Genomic DNA, 19,079 nt, shown 5'->3' with positions numbered 1-19,079 from the left:
ATCTGCAGCCGCTCCATTTCACAGAGTTAGAACCAAATACAAGTCAGATGTTAAAGAAGACGTAAGTGAACTACTCCAAATGGGATGGCAGAGGTCTGCAAACATATATCCTGTTCTGCTGTTGCCCTCTGCTAAGTACAGAGAAAGGAATACAAGGACGTACAACAGAGGGAACAGACCTATAAATGGGAACAAGAAACAGTAAAATAAAATAAATCACAAAAAATCCCAATGTATTTGTTGCATGTAAGCCAGGCTTTACATTTTTATATATTTTTTTAAAAGTTTTTTCATATATTTTGCTCTTCTAGAGAGAGCAAGGAAAGCTCCTTTGCTCTCCTCTTTTTCTCTGCTAAGAATTATTTTTAAAAGTCACTGCCTTTTTACCAACTCTGATGAGACCTACAGAAAATCCTCAATTTACACATTCTTCTGATTAACAGAGAAATGTCCTGATGCTATAGGACAATTCACAATTAATTTAGTTTCTTGATCGGTGACCAGTTGGAACATCCCCAAATCTAGTAATCTTTCCTTCCTATTTTCCTCCAAATAAAATAAGTAATTCAAATTGACTATAATTTTGTCTGTTTCTTTTTTTTTTTAATGAACTGACTTTGTGAAACCTTAAGAACGCAATTCTTCAAATAACCTGATTTTATTATGACTTCTGATTCTTGTTCTTTAGGAGATCAGACCTGATTATATCTGTAGCTAAAATCAGTTGTTTTAAATAAAAAAAAAATGAAGTACACCATAATTGATGGTGAACAGATTAGAAATCTGCAGATTTCTTTGAATCAATTCATATTGACAGGTAAGATTTGAGGAATAAAGACTTTAGAAACAGGAAGGCCTCCAAAAACTAAAACAAAACATCTGGAATAGAAGAAAAGTTTCTGAAATCAAAAGCTCAAATGAGCCTAAGGACAGAACAAGGTACAATAACAATCAAAGAGGCACAGTGAGAGACAGAGGCCATGAGGTGAGGCTGTACAGGACAACAAAAGACAGGAGGAAAAAATAAATGACAAAGCACCAGAATAATCTGAGGACTTGACTTTTCAGCAGTGCTGAGCACTACTGCAAGTCCAGCTCCTAGTTCTTAACGGACTGGTTCATCACAAAAACTTGCAAAATACCTGAAGGATTTATGCATTCACTTATTTAAAAAGCAGAAAACTACACAAAAAAAACTTTCCTCAGATTAAAGGAAGTGACATTATTACAGCTGGTGGTGGGGTCAGCGGCTCTGACCCAGGAAGAGATGACCGGTCCGGGGAGATGGTCCCGAAAGGGATCGCCTTCCTGAGGCCCGGTGTCTTCCCTGAGCTGCTGGCAGGGGGGCCCTTGCAGAGGCTGTCAGCTCTTTAGTGATTATCAGCTCGTGATTCCAGCTCAGCTCTGCAGGGCACCTCCAGGCCAAACCAGACCAGAGAGAGAGAGACGAGAGGCTCGTGTGGCTGGTTCCGCACAGAGGTGGCTTTATTGTGAGTCCCCTCCAGCGAAGGGGAGAGCCAGGGACGAGAACCCTCTCTGAGAGCCACGAGGGCCAGAGGGTTTGCTTTTATAGGGGTACCGGGATCGGTAAAGGACCAATGGGCTACAGACGATCTGGGATGGGTGAGGACCAATGGGTTACGAAGGATCTGCATAGGGCCTCCCAAAGGATTGTGGGTCTGTCTTTTCTCGCCCGTGACCAAAGTGGTTGCCTTTCCAGGGAGTCCTGCTGGGCAATTGCGAAATCTCTTAGCTCAGCAGAGATCCCTCCAGGGCAGGGGCTGGGCATACCCCACATGACATGGCTAACTAAAGGTTTATAAATGTAATTGTCAGGTGTGAACACAAAGGCACCAAACCTCAAGAGGGAATAAATGCGTTTACCTTCAGCTTGAGTAGCTAAGCAACAGATAAAAGAGCAGCAAAATTATCTACCTTTATCCAGTGTTTACTGTCTTCCTGGGAATGGGTTGATAAGTTACAGAAAATGGTTAGTCTTCAAGTATGGCCAATATATTGACAGCATTACTATAAATTAACACATATAATTTATATAACTATAGCATAGTACAAGCACTCAAACTTGGCAGCTAAGTAGGTATTTCTCAGAACCACAGATCCATCATCAAGATGCCATGAGGTGGCTTGAGTTTATACTCAGAATTGTGCCAAGTGACGCAAGTGAGGAGTTGCATTTTTAGCAATGCTGCATTGTGTGAAATTTAAAAATATTAACTTGCAGTTTTCAAAATTAGAATGAAAAAATCTGATTTCTGATTGTTTTCAAACTTTAATTTTTTTATGTCTGCAAAATTCATTCCCATACACAAAATTCCAAGTATTATAAATAATAAGACATGTTTATGAACAATGAAGCAGCCGAGCCATACAGATCCGGGCAATAAAAGCTGATGTGCACGATGAAAATTTATGAAAGCCCATGAAATGCGTGACAAATTTTGCAAATTGATCAGGTACTATGCCTCTTTAAATTCATAAAAGTGTACGATGACAGCAAAAACTATAAATCATTGTGAAAAAAATTATACTGGGAAACATATAAAAATCATGATAACTTTCCTAAAAATATGTGCCCAAGAAATAGCCTAGTGGAAATAATGTATCTCAGATGATCTTTCCTTAGTAGAAACAGGATACTTGAAGTCTCCAAATTTTTGCACTTAGCCGCATGTTGGCTGTGCATAAGGAAGCAGACTGTTTCAGCCTGAGCAGAGTTTTGCTGAGCAGCCCCACATGGTTTCTGGCTATCTACCCTTCAGTTGCTCCCTGGTTTTCCTGAAGCTGCTTTGGCAACTGGTATCTCCTGCAATCCAAGTATATGGTGAAAAGTTCAACTACTGTACTAGAGGGTGAGCACTGTAACCTTCCAAATTACTCTTAGAGGTTTCTCTTTTATAGAAGAATAGCAGCAATACTATTATTTTCCATACTTTTAACACAGGGAAATTGTTCTTTCCATTTTGAAAAAAATGGAAAATTAGTGTCTTCATGACATAATGAATACTGGAACAGTTAACAGACTCCTGGAGCACAATAATTATGCTTTTTTTCTGATTATCAACTCTGAAACAAATGAGGGAGACAAGCAATAGGATTGCATTGCTCCAAAGAAAACATTGTTGTAACAATTTTTTTCTTGTGCCACCCAATGACTTGTCAAATGCATCTGCACAAATTACCAAACTTAGCTATTACCCAGGTTAAACTGGCTCTGGCAATCTAAAAAAAAAAAAAAAAGACTTTTGAATGATTTGCAAGGAATATGACACTTTTTTTTTTTAGAATATATCATAACAATTTGAGACAATGTTTGAAAATAAGCAGAAGCCAGTCTGTGGAACTAGTGAGTGAAATAGAAGACATCCATTTATTCTCTGCCACTTTGTTATTTTTTACTTCAGATTTTTTCTTTGTTATATGGCCACAGAAACTAAGAGCATTCACGTAAAGTTGTTTTGCTTCTAACCTAGGAAAAGGACTATTTCTGTCTTAGGTTAGTAGCGTGATGATTCCTTTTACCTAATAATGAATTTTTTAATGCCTGGGGGACAAATTTACTTTTTGGGCTACCTTTTGTGAAAGAAATCACACATCAAAGTGGCTGGTGATACTACCCAAAAATAGTGATTAAGTTCCCAACTCTATACAAGATACACAGTAACGGAGAAAAAAAATAAGGCAGCACTTGGACACAGTACTATACAATAAATAGCCATGCTGCTCAAGCCATATTTAAATAATTAAAGCAACCTTGGCCAAAATATTATAGAGTCATAGAATGGATCAGGTTGGAAGGGACCTCAAAGGTCATCTAGATCCAACCCCCTGCCATGGGCAGGGATACCTTCCACTAGACCAGGTCGCTCAGAGCCCCATCCAACCTGGCCTTGAACACTTGCAGGGATGAGGTATCTACAGTTTCTCTGGACCACCTGTTCCAGTGCCTCACCACCCTCTAAGTAAAGAATTTCTTCCTACCCTCTGTAAGTTTAAAGCCATTCCCCCATGTCCTGTCACTACGTGTCCTTGTAAAAAGTCCTCTTGCTTTCTTGTACGTTCCCTTCAGGTACCGGAAGGCTGCAAACGGGTCACCCCATAACCCTTCTCCTTTCCATACTGAACAACCCCCACTCTCTCAGCCTTTCCTCCATCCCTCTGATCACCTTTGTGGCCTCTTCTGGGCTTGCTCCAGCAGATCCATGTCTCTCCTGTAATGGGGACCCCAGAGTTGGATGCAGTACTCCAGGTGGAGTAGACAAGGAGAATCACCTGTATGTAATATATCACTATAAACCCCTTCTGAAAATCAAAGGGCTGTCTCAATGTAACGTATGCACCCAACTTCTGCCAACCTGACCGTAGCAGAATAATTAAGTTGGCAGTTTTATGATGAATTTCATTCCCTGTATCCTTCTCAGAACAATGAAACTGTCTTTTGCCTCACCTTTAAACAACCCCTGTAGCAATGGGGAACAAAGACGACAGACCCTCTCGCATGTCCCAAAAAGATCCATTTATTGCCAACAATCACCCCCTCTTTATACCCTCGATCTCAACTGGACCCAAAGCGCAGCCGAACAGAACTTAACAGCAGAAGGGCACCCACTGGCTGGCACAGCTGCGGCGCTGCTGTCCACGCGTCTGCTCACATGCCATCCACACGTTCTTCCATCCAATCACAGTCCCACTTCCAACTGTCACTCAACCAACTCTCTCCTCACCCCAAGGGCCTCTCAGCCCTCAACCAACTTCGTCCAGCCCGCGGCTGTGCCTTTCCTACAGGGCCTTCTGGTGAGCGTGAGCCTCGACCACTTCAACAGATATAACCCCATATTCCACAAATCCCTTCGACTTTTAACCTGGCTTGGTGAGTGCTCTGGCATACCCTGTGAGGGGAGCCCAGCTGAGAGGCAGGCACGGGTGTGCATGTACCCAGTACCCACCACCACCACACACCTTCCCAGCAGTCCTGATGCCACAGGGAGCAGCAGGCACCTCTCAGGAAGGCCGTGGCAAGGCTCTGCCCTACGTCTCTGTGGCAGCAGCTCTCAGGCGGTGTGAGGGCCGTGCCAAGAAAGTCCTCGTGGACAACAAGCTGTCAATGAGCCAGCAGTGTGCTCATGTGCCCAAGGACGCCAGTGGTATCCTGGGGTGCATTAAGAAGAGCATTGCCAGCAGGTTGAGGAAGATGATCCTGCCCCTCTATTCAGCCCTGGTGAGGCTGCACCTGGAGTGCTGTGTCCAGTTCTACACTCCACAGAACAAGACAAGTAGCTCCTGGAATAGGCCCTGTGGAGGGTTACGAGGACAATTAGGGCAGTATCTCTCTTAAGAGGAAAGGTTGGGGGAGCTGGGCCTGTTTAGCCTCGACAGAAAACATGTGAAAGCAGATTTTATTGATATCTATAAATATCTGAAGTGGGCGGATGTCAAGAGGATGCTGTTAGGCTCTCCTTGGTAGTGCCAAGCAATCGAATATTAAGCAACGGGCAGAAACTGATGCACAAGGAAGTTCCACCTGAATGCGAGGAAAAACTTCTTTACTGTGCAGTTGACCGCGCACTGGAACAGACTGTCCAGAGAGGTTGTGGAGTCCCTCTCACTGGAGATATTCCAGAACCGTCGAGATGCATTGTGCCATGTGCTCTACGATGACCCTGTTTGGGCAGGGAGGTTGGAGCAGATGACCCACTGAGGTCCCGTCCAACCTGACCCGTTCTGTGCGAGGGACAGCAGGCGGGCGGCCCCCATGGCCGGGCGGCCGAGGCTGCCGGGCCCTGCTCGCCGCGGGCAGCCCGGGCGCAGGCGCTGCCCGCGCGGCAGCGGGCGGGGCGGGGCGGGGCTGCCCGGCTGCCCCGGGGTGCCCGGGCCGGTGCCTGCTGCCGCTCCCGGTGCCCGCGCTGCGGGCGGGACGCGGCCGCGCTGGTGCGGGGACCACGGAGGCCGGGGAGCGCGGCAGGACGGGAGCGGGGCGGCGCGGCGGCGCGGCGGCCGGCGCAGATCGGCGGAGGGAGAGCAGGCGAACGCCGGAGCTGCTACATCCGGGCTGCGGCGGCGGCACCTGCCGCGGCGGGGGCCTCGGTGACATTGGGGCTCCGTGGTTGAAGGGGGAGGCAGCGCTGCGGAGCCTGCACAGAGTGAGACCTTCGCCCGCACCCGCCGCCACCAACCCGCCACCACCGCACCGTCACCATCGCCATGGTGCTACGCGTTATCTTCACCCACGCGAAGAAGCACCCGGCCGTGAGTACCTGGGCCCCAGTACCCGGCCCCGCGCCCGCCCTCCCCTGCCGCCGCTCGGTGCCCCCAGCCGCGCCGGTCGCCTCGTCCTCGCCCATCCGTCCCTTGGCATTCCTGTGCATGCCGGGCCCCTGGGCCGGCCGGAGCTGGTTCAGCAGACACGGTCTGGTCCCCTTTTTCCTCTGGTCTCTGCGGCCTTGCTTGTGCTGCAAGGCTCGAGGTGGCCCTTCTGTTCTTCTTGCGCATCAATTTGCCCCCACAGTCCCACTCTGATGTTTTCGGTTTGTAATCTGAGTACAGACGGTAGGAGCTGTTTTGGCAGTGGAGGGAAGGATGTGTGTCTCAGAAACGCGCGGTGACGGGATTTTTGGTTTGGGTTTGCTTTCTCTTGAAGTAGTAGTGTTTTTTTATATCTGCCTCTTCATAGCTGCTGGTTCCTCAACGACCCCAGGGACGTTTCGCAAACAGGAAGGTCATGCCAGGGATTTAGAGGGCCACGCTTTTGTGGCTCAAAGTCTGTAAGATTGTTTTTTGGTTTGCCATAGCTGCAGTCAGAAGTGCTATGTATGAATACTATTTTGCTGTATCATAGTATGATACTAAATTTTTTTGTTGTTGTTACTCCAGTTGATCCCTCTGTTTGTGATCATTGGATCTGGAGGTGTTGGTGCAGGCCTGTATCTCATGCGTTTGGCGATGTTCAACCCTGATGTCTGGTATGTATACAGTAATCCCCAATGCCAGGCCTCTTGCTGCATGTGTTACTCTCCACTGCCTTGGCTTTTATGTTCCTGGAGGCCTTAATGTCTTGATCCAGTATCACCTGACATTAAGTGTGTGGAGCCTTCCTTGATTTGGTGATTTGTTAACCATGATATTTCGAGACTGCTGACAAAGGACGATGCCTTTTTCTGTGAAAACTTCTTGGATGGGCGACTCCATGACCTAATAAACACAATACATATATGAATATATTTTTTTAAAATTTTGAAGATAATGTTAATATTCTCTCACATCTTGCATTTCTCTCAATAGCTGGGACAAGAAAAATAATCCAGAACCTTGGAACAAATTGTCTCCCAGTGACCAGTACAAGGTAAAATGAGAAATAGAGATTTTTAGGAAGCATAATATTAGGTGTAGCCTACTGCTTTAGGATGTTTGATTATATAGGGAAAGTAGTTGAATGAGTGATGTATTTGTTCTGTGCAGCATTTGTTTCTATCTAGAACCCTGAGCAGAGATGGCTGAGTTCGAGATTTAAAACTTTCCTAATGATGCTTGATAATGGGGTGAAAGGAGTCTATATGAAAGCAGTCATATCACTGCACTGTAAGGAAAAGAGGAACTATGTATAAGAGGAAGAATTTACTGGCTCATAATACTCAGAAATAAACTACAGGGAGAAAGACAAAACCCCAAAAGTTGTGAACTACAGTTTTCTAAGCTCTATAAGCTGGTGGCCTATACTCACGAGAAGCACTGCAGGAAAATGTCAGTGTTGAACATAACCATGAATTCAGTTCTGCAGTTGATTTTTTCAACACAAAACAGTATTGTAAGTAACTGGATGCAATAGAAATGTTCTTTAGCTGATACTCAACTAATTTCATTGAACTAATGAGGAAGTGTGCAAAGATGTCTAAAACATTGGGTAGTTTACGGAAATCCTAGCATCGTAGAATCATTTATGTTGGCAAAGACCTCCAAGATTATTGAGTTCAACCTTTGACTGAACACCATGTTGTCACCTAGACCACAGCACTAAGTGCCATGTCCAGTCATTTCTTCTACACTTCAGTGATGGTGGCTCCATCCCCACCCAGGGCAATCTATTTCAATGTTTGACAATCCATCCAGTGATTAAATTCTTCCTGATGTCCAACCTGATCCTCCTCTGATGCACCTTGAGGCTGTGTCCTCTCATCCTGTTGCTGGTTGCCTGGGAGAAGAGGCCAACCCCTACCTGGCTACACCCTCCTTTCAGGGAGTTGTAGAGAGTGATAGTCTCCCCTGAGCTTCCTGTTCTCGAGGCTGAACAACAACAGCTCCCTCAGACATGCCTCATATGACTTACTCTCAGTACCCTTCACCAGCTTCATTGCCCTTCTCTGAACATGAATCATGTTTTAATCATGTTTTACAGAAGTGCTATTTTAGTGAATTGCTGTTAAGAATATTTTAAGATTATTCTCAAGCTACAAAAAAAGCAAACCTACTATGTTTGCCTACCTGAAGGGAACGTACAAGAAAGCAAGCTAGTGTCTTGTTCAGTACCATATACTACTATTCCAATCCTTGAAATAAGTAGAAAAACCCCACAGTTCCAAAATAAAACAGGTTGTAGTTCCCTTAAGAGTCCATGAAGAACATTTCATTCTTTGTTTTCATTGCCGATTCTGGAATGTTGCTGCTTTGTAAATATCTAAACTTGGCAAATCCAGCATAGTGCACAGCACAAATTCGTTTAAAGAGTGCATGACTTCTGTAGCACTCCCCTTCTGCCTTAGCATGCAGGCACAGCCTTGGGGTTTGCCATATTTGGGTGTGTGTATCATTGGGGACATTCTTTTCCAAATCTACACTGTGGGAAATGAAAAGGACGTATACTCTAATTTGAGGATGACTCTTTAGTAAAAAGTTCTTGTTAGTCTTAGCTTTTGATGAGGTTTTTTTCTATTGTAAACTTCTCTTTGTCATATTAACTTACTAAGTCTTTTTCCAAAGAAAGAGTTGAAGACCTGATCATTACTGTAGGAGTTGCACAGAAAGCTGTAATTTGAATGTGCTGTAAGCTGTTTTGTTTTCTTTGAGAAAGTTAAAAAAAATTAAAAATTGGGTATAACTAAAAATAATCAAGCTAATAGTTATGTGTTTTTCTTTCTTTGTTTTTTTTAAGAAAAACATCTATGTGCTTGATGTCAAATCAGGCTGGGATGCCAAAATATGCAGTTAGTCTGTAAACTCATTGTCCTCAATCCCTTTTTGGGTTGTTCTGGACTGCTTGTAACAGGATCCAATGATAATAATATAAACTGAGTGTGTTGGAGGATCTGTTCTTGCTTTCATTCCTCCTTGTCATCCTTCACAGTTCTAGATGCAGCTACTTAAACCAAACTTGGCTTTTGCAGCACTGCACTAAATGTTCCTTTGTGCCACCGTCTGTTCATAGGCACTGTGCTTTGTGCCACTTGGCAAGCTGGCTTTTGCCTTCAGTATACAGGAGCCATAGATTTTGAGCAAAATGGATAAACTCAGCAGTACTATAAAAAGTTCATCTGAATGGACTTCTAATTCTGAGGGTTAAGAAGAGGAGCTGTGGGTTTTCGCTAGTGGAAGACATGAGCACTGCCTCATTTTAAGTGCAGAGCTTCTAATACTGGGTGTAGAATTAATATGAAAAAGTTACTGCTTATCAAAAGTTTTAATTTATTATTGTCCAGTTCACAGACTCAAAATATTATTTCAGTTTCCTGACCTAAGTTCAATGATGCGTATTTTTAGTAAATACCAGGGAAAATGTGTAGTCAAGCTTCTTAATATTTTTTCCTTTCTCTTTCCTAGTTCTACTCGGTTAATGTGGACTACAGTAGACTGAAAAAGGACCGTCCTGACTTCTGAAAACACTCATGTCCATAAGCTGCACAGAAAGATCTTCCAGAAGCCGTCCGCACAAGTGTCATGCTTAATCATCCAGGAAATAATCAAATTTGCCTCACACAGCACTAGGTCATGTGTTTGAAACTGTTTTGATGAGGCTTAATAAATGTTTAAAACTTGAAGTGTCTGCTCTTTCATTTTGCAAAATGACAATATCCTCCTATTAACAGTTTCTGCTGTATGGTTTGTCACTAAGCAAAAGCCAGTTTATGTTTCCTGGACAAGAAAGCGAAGTTGTGATGGGCTTTTTGCTCAGTGTGTTGATCTCAGAATAATAACTGCATGCTCATGCAGTGTCAAACTGTGACATGCAGTTACACCAAACTTCAAGAACTTGAAGGCATGTATTTATATGTGTGCATGTATATTTTTTTTAATTACACCTGAATTTATCTACTTGCCACTTTAAGTGGTTGCAGAAAAGTCAATGCCAACAAGTCATTATCCATCAGGAAGGCAGCAGATGTTGCCATATGTTGCTGGAGGGAAGGAAAAAAAAAAACAGACTGAGCTCTCCAAAAGGTTTTGTTTCTGTTCTTTTGTTTTTTCTTTTCAAGTCAAGCAGGTTTTTTTAATAAACAGACAAGTTTCAATATTTAAAAAATAAAATTCTATGAACATTCTCAACATTTCCTGTGGATCACAGTTTTAAGGAAGGGAAGCACATAGGAGAAGGTCCAGGTTTTGGGACATAATTAGCTATTCATGTAAGAACAAAAATACCTTTTAGAAAGGGAAAATCTTACACTTTAGTAGGGTAAGCTGAGTCTTACTGTGGGAAGACTAAAAGAAAATAGTTTTGCAACTCTAACTTATGGTAGGTTCTTTGTGCTTTACTGTGAACATCTGGCATTTCCTTGGATAGGGGATATTAATTCTGGACTATGACAGGATACAGCTGTTCTTACTTGATACTCTGCTTAAAGTAGACTCCAAGAATGTAGATGACTATAGCAACTATTACAAGTAATAAATCAAGCAGCAAGAACTTTTATTGGAGAAGAAAGACTATTCTGTGGTAATTGCAAAGTAACTGATATTTGCAAAGGCTTCATATTTTATATGAAAAAATCTTGTAGGTGAATGGATGATGTTTATTTGGTAGCAATTCAGATTAACCCTTCATTATGTACTGAACTGGGGGATTCACGCAGTTTTTATTTGCTTGTTTGAGAGGTTCTCATGAAGTCTGAATAAGAAAATGTGTGTTACAAAAGATGTGGTTACAGTGGTGGGCAAAGCCTGGAGGTGTCCTTGGGGAATGGTTGCTCTCTGTATCCAAACAGAATGTTCTGTTGCAACACTTTAATTCAGTTTTAAAAGTATGTTGTGTAAAAATGGGAAGAGTGTGTTATAACTTGCAAGCTGGCACTTTGTTTGGATTTTACCTCTTCAAATGCAGATTCTCTGGACGTTAAGAAGGACCAATAACCAGGAAATAAACCCAATTCTTAGGTGAAACAAGGTTATTCCTTTTGTCCACAGCTGACTAAAGCATAGGATCATGTCTTTCTTAATAAAGGCACTTAAATGCATATTTCAATTATATTTAACAAGCGAGCTATTTAAATCTTTAAATACAGGTTGACTAGAAAACAGAAGACAATTAATTCAATGTTACTTTGTGGTGGCTGGTCAGCCTGTGGTACAAGGGAGGAAGAGTTCTATGCTAAGACAGTTCCAAGTACCAGAGACTTCTGCAGGTTAGGGTGAGAAGGGAAGCCTCTCCCAGAATGCTTTGTTCTGTTATGGTAATGTACCCCAGTTCTGCATTCCTGGTTGGCTGTTGGCCACCTAGCCCCCTTGCTACCTTTTATGTTTCATGCCCTAGAAAGTTCTCCACTCCAGGTTCCCCCCATTGGCCTTTGCCCCTCGCCACTCTCCCAGAGCCTCGCCATTGGCTCCCATTCCCTCGTCCTGTCTTTGTACTGCCCCCGTGCCCTCAGATCATTGGTCCCTGGTGCTCTCCCCGCTCCCCTACTTGAACCTGGACTCTTCATTGCTCTCTGTCTTTGCCTGGAATCCTTCATCATGTGGAAACAATACACTGCTCCTGTGGAACACTATGCAGAGATCCTTCCTGCCTCTTTGCTGTCAATCCATATTACTAAGCTACCCGTGCGTTTGTGTGTGCATGTGTGTGTGTGTATGTGGCTGATCCTGCCAAGCAGCTTTGCTAAGGAGATGCTCTTGGAAGACCACTGCACCCTGAGCTACGGCACAGAAGCCGCAGAGATCATGGGCTAGTGATACTACTTGTTTTTGCTCATTACGGCATACTTGCTCCTGAAAATACACAAAACTTAAAGTCTTCTAAGTTTATTTATTCTAGAAGTCATTATCCTGAGGGGACATTTCTTCCTTTTTCTTTTAGGGGTATACTTTTGTCCTGTGTTAAATGTAGTGGATAATAGTCACCATTACTTGCCAAACTTAAAACTCTTGACAAGAATCTTAAAAACTGGTCCTTTAAAACCATCGTCTACCTCTTTCTTCATGAAGCCAAAGATGGTATTCCCTGAGGACAGTATGAAGAAATGACTGCAGTTTGGATTCTTAGGATTTCATCTTCTTACATTTATCTTTGGCTATTAATTTTTATGAAACAAGGAAATCCCATCATTAGTAGGAAAAGTGAAATCCTTTATTAATGCCATGGCTTGTCATTTTGTTTGATCAGATGTGTTATCTGAGAGAGGCTGATGTTGTGCTGTCTTAGGTTTCAACTGAGATGGATATAGCTGCTCAATTTCCGCTCGTGGCAGATGTTTTTGGAATGGTCAGTGTGGACCTGGTCTTCATGTCCTTTTCACGAGCCACATACAGAAGATTCATCTCTTATTTTTGCAGTGCAACATTGTGCCCGCCACTGTCAGACTTTCCTTAACAGTAATTCTCTGCCTCCTTATCAGTGGTCCTGATATGCAGTGTTGTAAACGAGGCTGAGACTTTTTTAAAAAGAAAAGCCAACTTGTTTATTTATTAACAACTGAGAGCGGGAACCCAGGATAAGCCCAGGCTCCGCACGACAAGCTAGAGTAAACCAACACACATAAAGGACAGTGCGACCCACTGGGTGCTCCCTTTGACCCCAAGTTCCACAGGAGGACCCCGGATAAAGTCCCAGGTCCGTTCTTATACCCTCTGTCCGTTCACAATTGGTGGGTTTTGGATCCTTCTTCTGATTGGCTCGCTTCCAGGGGTTCTGTTGGTCTTTATCAAGATGCGTTTTTGTCCAATCATTTCCTGAGGGCATCGAATGATTGGATAATCCTTTATCCACTAGCGGTCCAGGATGTTGACATCACCTGCCTGAGGTAATTTTCTAGTCCATCACGTCATGACATCCCCAATTGCGTCTCCACCTTGTGCTCACACTCTGATATTACACCCGGACAGTCTCACAATATCCTCAGTTAACTCGCCCATTTATTCCACTATGAACTCCCCTCTTTTATATCTCATCCAAACAGTAACAATCAGCACCCCGAAACCAATTCATTTATTACATGCAGCACGGTGATTAAATTTGAAATGAACTCTGCCCATCTAGGATAGAAAGATTTACAGGTTTCTGTTGTTCTGGCACGTGAACACATACTCCATGCAGCATGTTGAAAAATTTGTTGTTTGCCTGCAGTAAGAAAAGCTCCTTGTGGGTATAAAATAACTACCTGCCTCTAAGAAATTAGAAGGGTGTGCCTGATATTAAAAGAATAATTAAAATTTTTAGTGGGATTTGTAGCCAAATGTCATCTGAGGAATGAATTTCAGATCTGTTTTCAAGCGCTGCTTTACCTTTAAAGTTAGTTTGGAGTGTGACTATTGAATGGCCTCTAAAATAAGGAAATGTATGTTCGATGCTGATTCGCTTGTAATACTTTGTCAAGAAGAAGGATTGAGAAGTTATTACAAGAATTTTAAAAATATGTTTTGAATGAGTTAATTGAAAATAATTAGAAATGTGCAAGTGCAGGCAAAGTTCTTGTTTCTGCTGACTGACCAGCCTTACTATGTAAGCAATTGGATGAGCTACAGAACCATTTCGTCAGGACAAAGTGAAGCACAACAGGTCTGTGACAACTACAGAAAACCGGTGTTCACTAGCATCATTGCCACAGTAGGGTTTTATTAATATTATTTAATAGAAAACTTACTCTTCTTTTGAAACCTTACTTCTCTCTTTTGAAATCCAGAAGTTGGTTGACTCCATGCTGTTATGATCCATTCACTTTTCCTTAGACATGGTCTTGACATCACTATTTAGTCATGAGAAGTTTCTCTGAAGCTCAAATCTTTTCATATCCTCCTCTGATCTTTAAGCTTCTTAAGAGTGTCTCTGGACACTGCTCTGATGCCATATTTCCCAAATGTGTGCTAATTTTGGTGCTGTGCTGTTTGGAAGAAATTTGGGGGTTTTTTTCAAATAATTTCAAAATGCTGCTGTCTGTGGTTGGTAAGGCTTAATACTTTCTTAGTAAGGATGACATGAACCAGTACAGTACAAAAAAAATACACACCTCTTCCATTCTTGAGAAGCAAATGCATTTTTAGCATCCAGAGTAACATTTATCTGAACCAGGACAATCATTTGCATTTTTTCTTTTTTTCCTTTTTGAAAGTTTCATTTAAATGAAACAACAAAGTAATTTTTAGACTTTCTAAGCTAACATTATTTTCACAGTTAAAAAGTGAAGAACCTATGTGTATGCAAGTAAAGGCAAGACAAATGTATTCAGACTTTCGATAATTTGCTATCAGCATTTACCTGACATTCGTTACTAGAACAGACACAAGACTGGCAAGTGGAACTCCTTGCAAGAGCAGCAAGTTCTGAAGATGATCAGAAAATTGTTTATTAACACATGGCAGTGCCTACATTACAAAGAAGAAAAGAAATTCTGCTGGCAATATTCATGGGTATTGTCAATGCTTTATAACAGTCACCTAAAATAATATTTCTAGGGTCATTAATTTGAATTACTTTGGACAAAATAATGCACTACACCATTTACAGTTCATCACTATAATGTAAAGACAACTTTACAAGAGAACTGCACAAGCCATAATCCAATAGACAAATTTATAGACTTGTTTTTTTCACATTGGAAGCAAGCTAACTATGAACATGAAATGTTTTCTAATTTTAGTTTCTCTACTGCAGGCAAATGAAACAAACTGCTGAGAAGGTAATGAAAACAGATTACTTAATGGTGAAAAATCTGAGTGCCATTCTTTTTCTACCAGTGGTGCCACTGCTGGAATTTAATGGAGTGGCACCAGTGTGTCTGAATGAAGATTTTGATCCTAGCTGTTTAAAAATAGAGTTGAATCTAATAAGATTTCCTCAGTACTGATAGCTTTTTATTTCCCTACACTGAGAGCAGGAAGATAGCAGAACTCATTATTAACATGAAGAAAGAGGAATTTCATCCCAGTTTCAAACTTCCTGCTCTAGTTCCACTTACACTTCATGATAATCTCTAGGATTTTGTTAGAGTGTTAAGAGGATAATTTTCTTCAGATGTTCTTATCTTCATGTTGTGTCAAACAAATTTAACTTCCTAGCTTTTTTGGAAGCTTAGGGGAGGAAAATTCAGGCCAGCAATAATGTGCTTAAAATGACCAGGGATCACTGAAGCTTTTTTTTTTTTTTGCATGTGATAATCATCTCTTTCCTACCCCTTTATGAAAGTCCAGGTAAGTTCAGGAAGTATACCAGGAGAAATAAAAAGAGCAACAGACATGTGCTGGAATAGGCAGATGGAGCTGTATCAGGTTTTACACCAATTACAGTAAGTTCTTGGATCTATTGCAGGAGCTTTCTTAGTTTATGTCCTTCAATTTCTGCATATTTGGCAATGAAGAAGTTGTTTGTTACACCTGCCATGACTGCCTGGCCTATTAGGATGCAGTGAGAATTAGTCTGAGAGTAAAGACAAAAGCATGATACTCCAATGGCTTTAAAGTACTGTGCAAAATAAAACAGCAGTAGCAGAATAACTGCAGAAGAAGATCTGGTGCACTGTCTTCTGAATTTAGTTTACTAATGACAAGTTTGTATTAGTGCCATAGTGTGAAATAAAAACAATATATGGCTAATTTTGAAAATAATATTCTTTCTTTCTGCATTGCCTCGTAACAGCACAGTTTCTAAAACATTCTGACATTGTAAAATAAACATGTGACTGTGTTTGAACTGTATGTATTTTAATTTATGCTTTCTTTTAATGACTTCATTGTCAGTAACCATTTATATTAGTTTAAGCTCATAGTATTTTATGTCTCAGACTATGTTACTGTTTCTGAACAAAACTTGTCTTATGCTTTCAAACTGGAAAAGAGTTTTAGAAGATCTTTCATCTTAAATCTAATTTTATTTTTATCTATGAAAATTTAACACTTGCGTCACCAGAAAGAGTTTTTCAGCAGATTGTTACTCAAAGCATTGGAGCAGGTACCCTGTCACTCTTTCTGTAATGAAGTGTAGCATAGTAGGCAGTTGGATATGACTCTCCCCAAAATAAGGGGAGACAAAATTTCCAGGAGCTGTTTTATGCTGGTGGCATAACACCTAAATATGAAAGAACTCTTTTTCATGGTTGGATGGATGGATTATGAGGAACCACCACCTGACCTGCTTTTTATCCAGGTCCCTGGTGAATGTTTGCTTTTGTCAATCCCTGGCAAAGGGGAATAAAGTCAGGAGTTGACTAATGGCCCAGACTACAACAGCTGAGTGCTTAAAAGTGATCGAGACTGCCATGCAGTGTTTACAGAGTGAGGATAAAAAAGATGACTCAAACCTTTCCTGTTTCCCATATCAAAGCAAATCTTTCTCATCTGGCCTGGTAGCTGGAGCAAAGATTAGTTGAGTTTTTACAAATTCTACAGTTTATTAAGCTGCGCTTGGGCTGATAATGCATAGAAAACCATGGGCAAAGGTAAAATGAGATCCTCAAATTTAGAGTATTTTGCCAAATAACTATTTCCACCACAGAGCACAGTATGCAGTGGTCAGGCAGTAGGCATGACTTATATTGTACATAGCAGTAGACCTCCCAATCCTGAAGTGTAGGTGCTTGCCCCAGCAGTCGAATGAGCCACGTAGCTGCATTTGCTGGCTCATGGAGCTTGAACAGTCTGCTTCAGGAAGAGTGGAGCTCTTCTGAATGGAGCTTAATATTCCATTATCTACCTGTGTGCACATTAAATGCAAAATAAACAGTCCAGTAGTGTATCTGAAATTCTATTTGGATGTGTTTTACTGTTTTTCACTCATTACAGAGAGCTGTTATGTGAAAGAAGAATGAGCTTTTGGAGACCCCAGAAAAAGAGATTTGTTACATCCAAAGCAAGGAGAATGGAGAGACAGAAACAAGCAGCCTACTCACTCAGGCATAGGAAAGCAGAGGATGTAAAATGTGCAGTGGAAGTATAATGAATTCCTCCATTACAAATTATTGTCACAGGGAAATGTTTTTGTACATGAATTCTGACACAGAAAATTGGATGGATTTTTTTGTTTGTTTGTATGTTGCATTTATTGAAAATGAGAAAAGCTCAGTGACAGCAGTATATAAATGTGTATAGGTATGTTGCTTAAGGTCTCCATTTTTCTTGTCTTCAGACTTTATTCTCTCATCCTCTCCTCAGCTAGATAGCCAGGGTTTCTGCTTACTAGCCTGAGAAATCCACTTCACTCATATATCTTCCTCTTGTCAGGAGCTTTCCTTCTGTGGGGCTATGCTATTTCCTGACATGCTGGAATCACTGGTACTTTTGTGTTAAAAAGAAATAACATGTTTCCCCATCAACATCTCATTACAGCTGTGTCACCAGGTTTCCAAGTAAGCAGAAAAGTTAAGTGATCCAAGTAAAACTTTTTAGAATTTGCAATAGAAACCTCACTTGGCATCAAAATGTTTACCAACAAATAGATGATCTGATGGAAGCCCAATCTCTCTGAAAAAGAAGGGATCTCATATCCTGGGCAAAACAATATCACTGTACATTAAATAGATAAAATATTGTTACCTCTTTCAAGACTGTATGAGTGTGTTATTTGGTAGCATAAAATGAAATAAATTTAGTGCCACATACAGAGAGAATGTAGTGAATATTCAACTTAAAAATGCAACTGTAAAGGACACAAAGGTATTTGTATTTTGTATTGTCTTGTTTTCTACTGAAATATTGTTAATACCAGGTAGAGATCTTTGTAGATCCAGAAGGGACACATATGGTGTTACTTGCTTCAAACCAGATTCTATATTACTGTACAAGGTACCTGTTGAAATGAAGAGTTCCCCATCAGCTACAGCAGGCTTTGTATTCAGAGCCTGTTGACTATTTTATGTTCTGTGGGGAAGGAAGGAATGTCCATGATGATATTTTCATGTCACTGTGGTCAAGTGAAATTTTGTGATTGCTTATAATGAGATCAACATTTCCCTTTAGGATTGGATTTTCAGTAGAGTTTGGTGGGGATACAGTCAGTTTTCTTCACAGTAGATAGAATGAAGCTGTGTGCTGAATCTGTGCTGGAAACAATGTTGATAACAGGGATGTTTTAGCTGTGGCTGAGCAGGGCTTGCACAGGGTCAAGGCCTTTTCTGCTCCTCATCCCACCAGTGAGCTGGGGATGCAAAAGGAGTTGGGAGGGGACAGAGCTGGGACAGCTGATCTGAACTCACCAAAAGGATATTCCACACCATATGGCATCATATCCAGCATGCAAAGCTTGGGAAGAAGCAGAAAGAGTGGGACATTTGGAGTGATGGTGTTTGTTTTCCCAAGTAATGGTTAGGTGTGACAAGCTCTGCTTTTGTGGGATGGTTGAATACCTACCTGCCCAAGGAAGCAGTGAATGAATTCCTTGTTTGTGACTTCTGTTCTATCTGTTAAACTGTCTATATCTCAACCCATGAGTTTTCTTATTTTTAGTCTTCTGATTCTCTCCCCATCCCACCGAGGGAAAATGAGAGAGCAGATGTGTGGGACTTGGTTGCCAGCTGGGGTTAAACCATGATAGGTAGAGGTGGTTCATAAAAGCTGCTTTACAAATCCAAGGTGTCAGAGCTTAGAGCTACTTCATATACTTACTATTTTGTACATGCACACAAATACATTTAAATTTAGCAAGTTCAGTTGTCACA

The 19,079-nt window shown here is 41.5% G+C and overlaps 1 protein-coding gene across 1 annotated transcript; it reads left to right on the top strand.

Annotated features, from left to right (window-relative positions):
* The first annotated feature begins 6,085 nt into the window (after window positions 1-6,085).
* Window positions 6,086-10,043, top strand: LOC138106434 (cytochrome c oxidase subunit NDUFA4-like). Its single transcript, XM_069007023.1, has 4 exons — window positions 6,086-6,264; window positions 6,889-6,977; window positions 7,297-7,357; window positions 9,826-10,043. Exons 1-4 carry the CDS (start codon window positions 6,220-6,222, stop codon window positions 9,880-9,882), a joined length of 252 nt encoding a protein of 83 aa, XP_068863124.1. The 5' UTR covers window positions 6,086-6,219; the 3' UTR covers window positions 9,883-10,043.
* Window positions 10,044-19,079: the final 9,036 nt, after the last annotated feature.

This window comes from Aphelocoma coerulescens, chromosome 2 (assembly GCF_041296385.1).
Source record: "Aphelocoma coerulescens isolate FSJ_1873_10779 chromosome 2, UR_Acoe_1.0, whole genome shotgun sequence".
Taxonomy (NCBI): domain Eukaryota; kingdom Metazoa; phylum Chordata; class Aves; order Passeriformes; family Corvidae; genus Aphelocoma; species Aphelocoma coerulescens.
Note: the sequence above shows the minus strand (reverse complement) of the source record. Positions and strands in the feature narration are given on the sequence as shown.

Excerpts from the sequence above, each read along its gene's own strand:
- LOC138106434 (XM_069007023.1), top strand. The coding sequence starts at position 6,220 with ATGGTGCTACGCGTTATCTTCACCCACGCGAAGAAGCACCCGGCC. Across the intron at positions 6,265-6,888 it reads ACGCGAAGAAGCACCCGGCC|TTGATCCCTCTGTTTGTGAT; the intron begins GTGAGTACCTGG and ends TTGTTACTCCAG. Across the intron at positions 7,358-9,825 it reads CTCCCAGTGACCAGTACAAG|TTCTACTCGGTTAATGTGGA; the intron begins GTAAAATGAGAA and ends TCTCTTTCCTAG.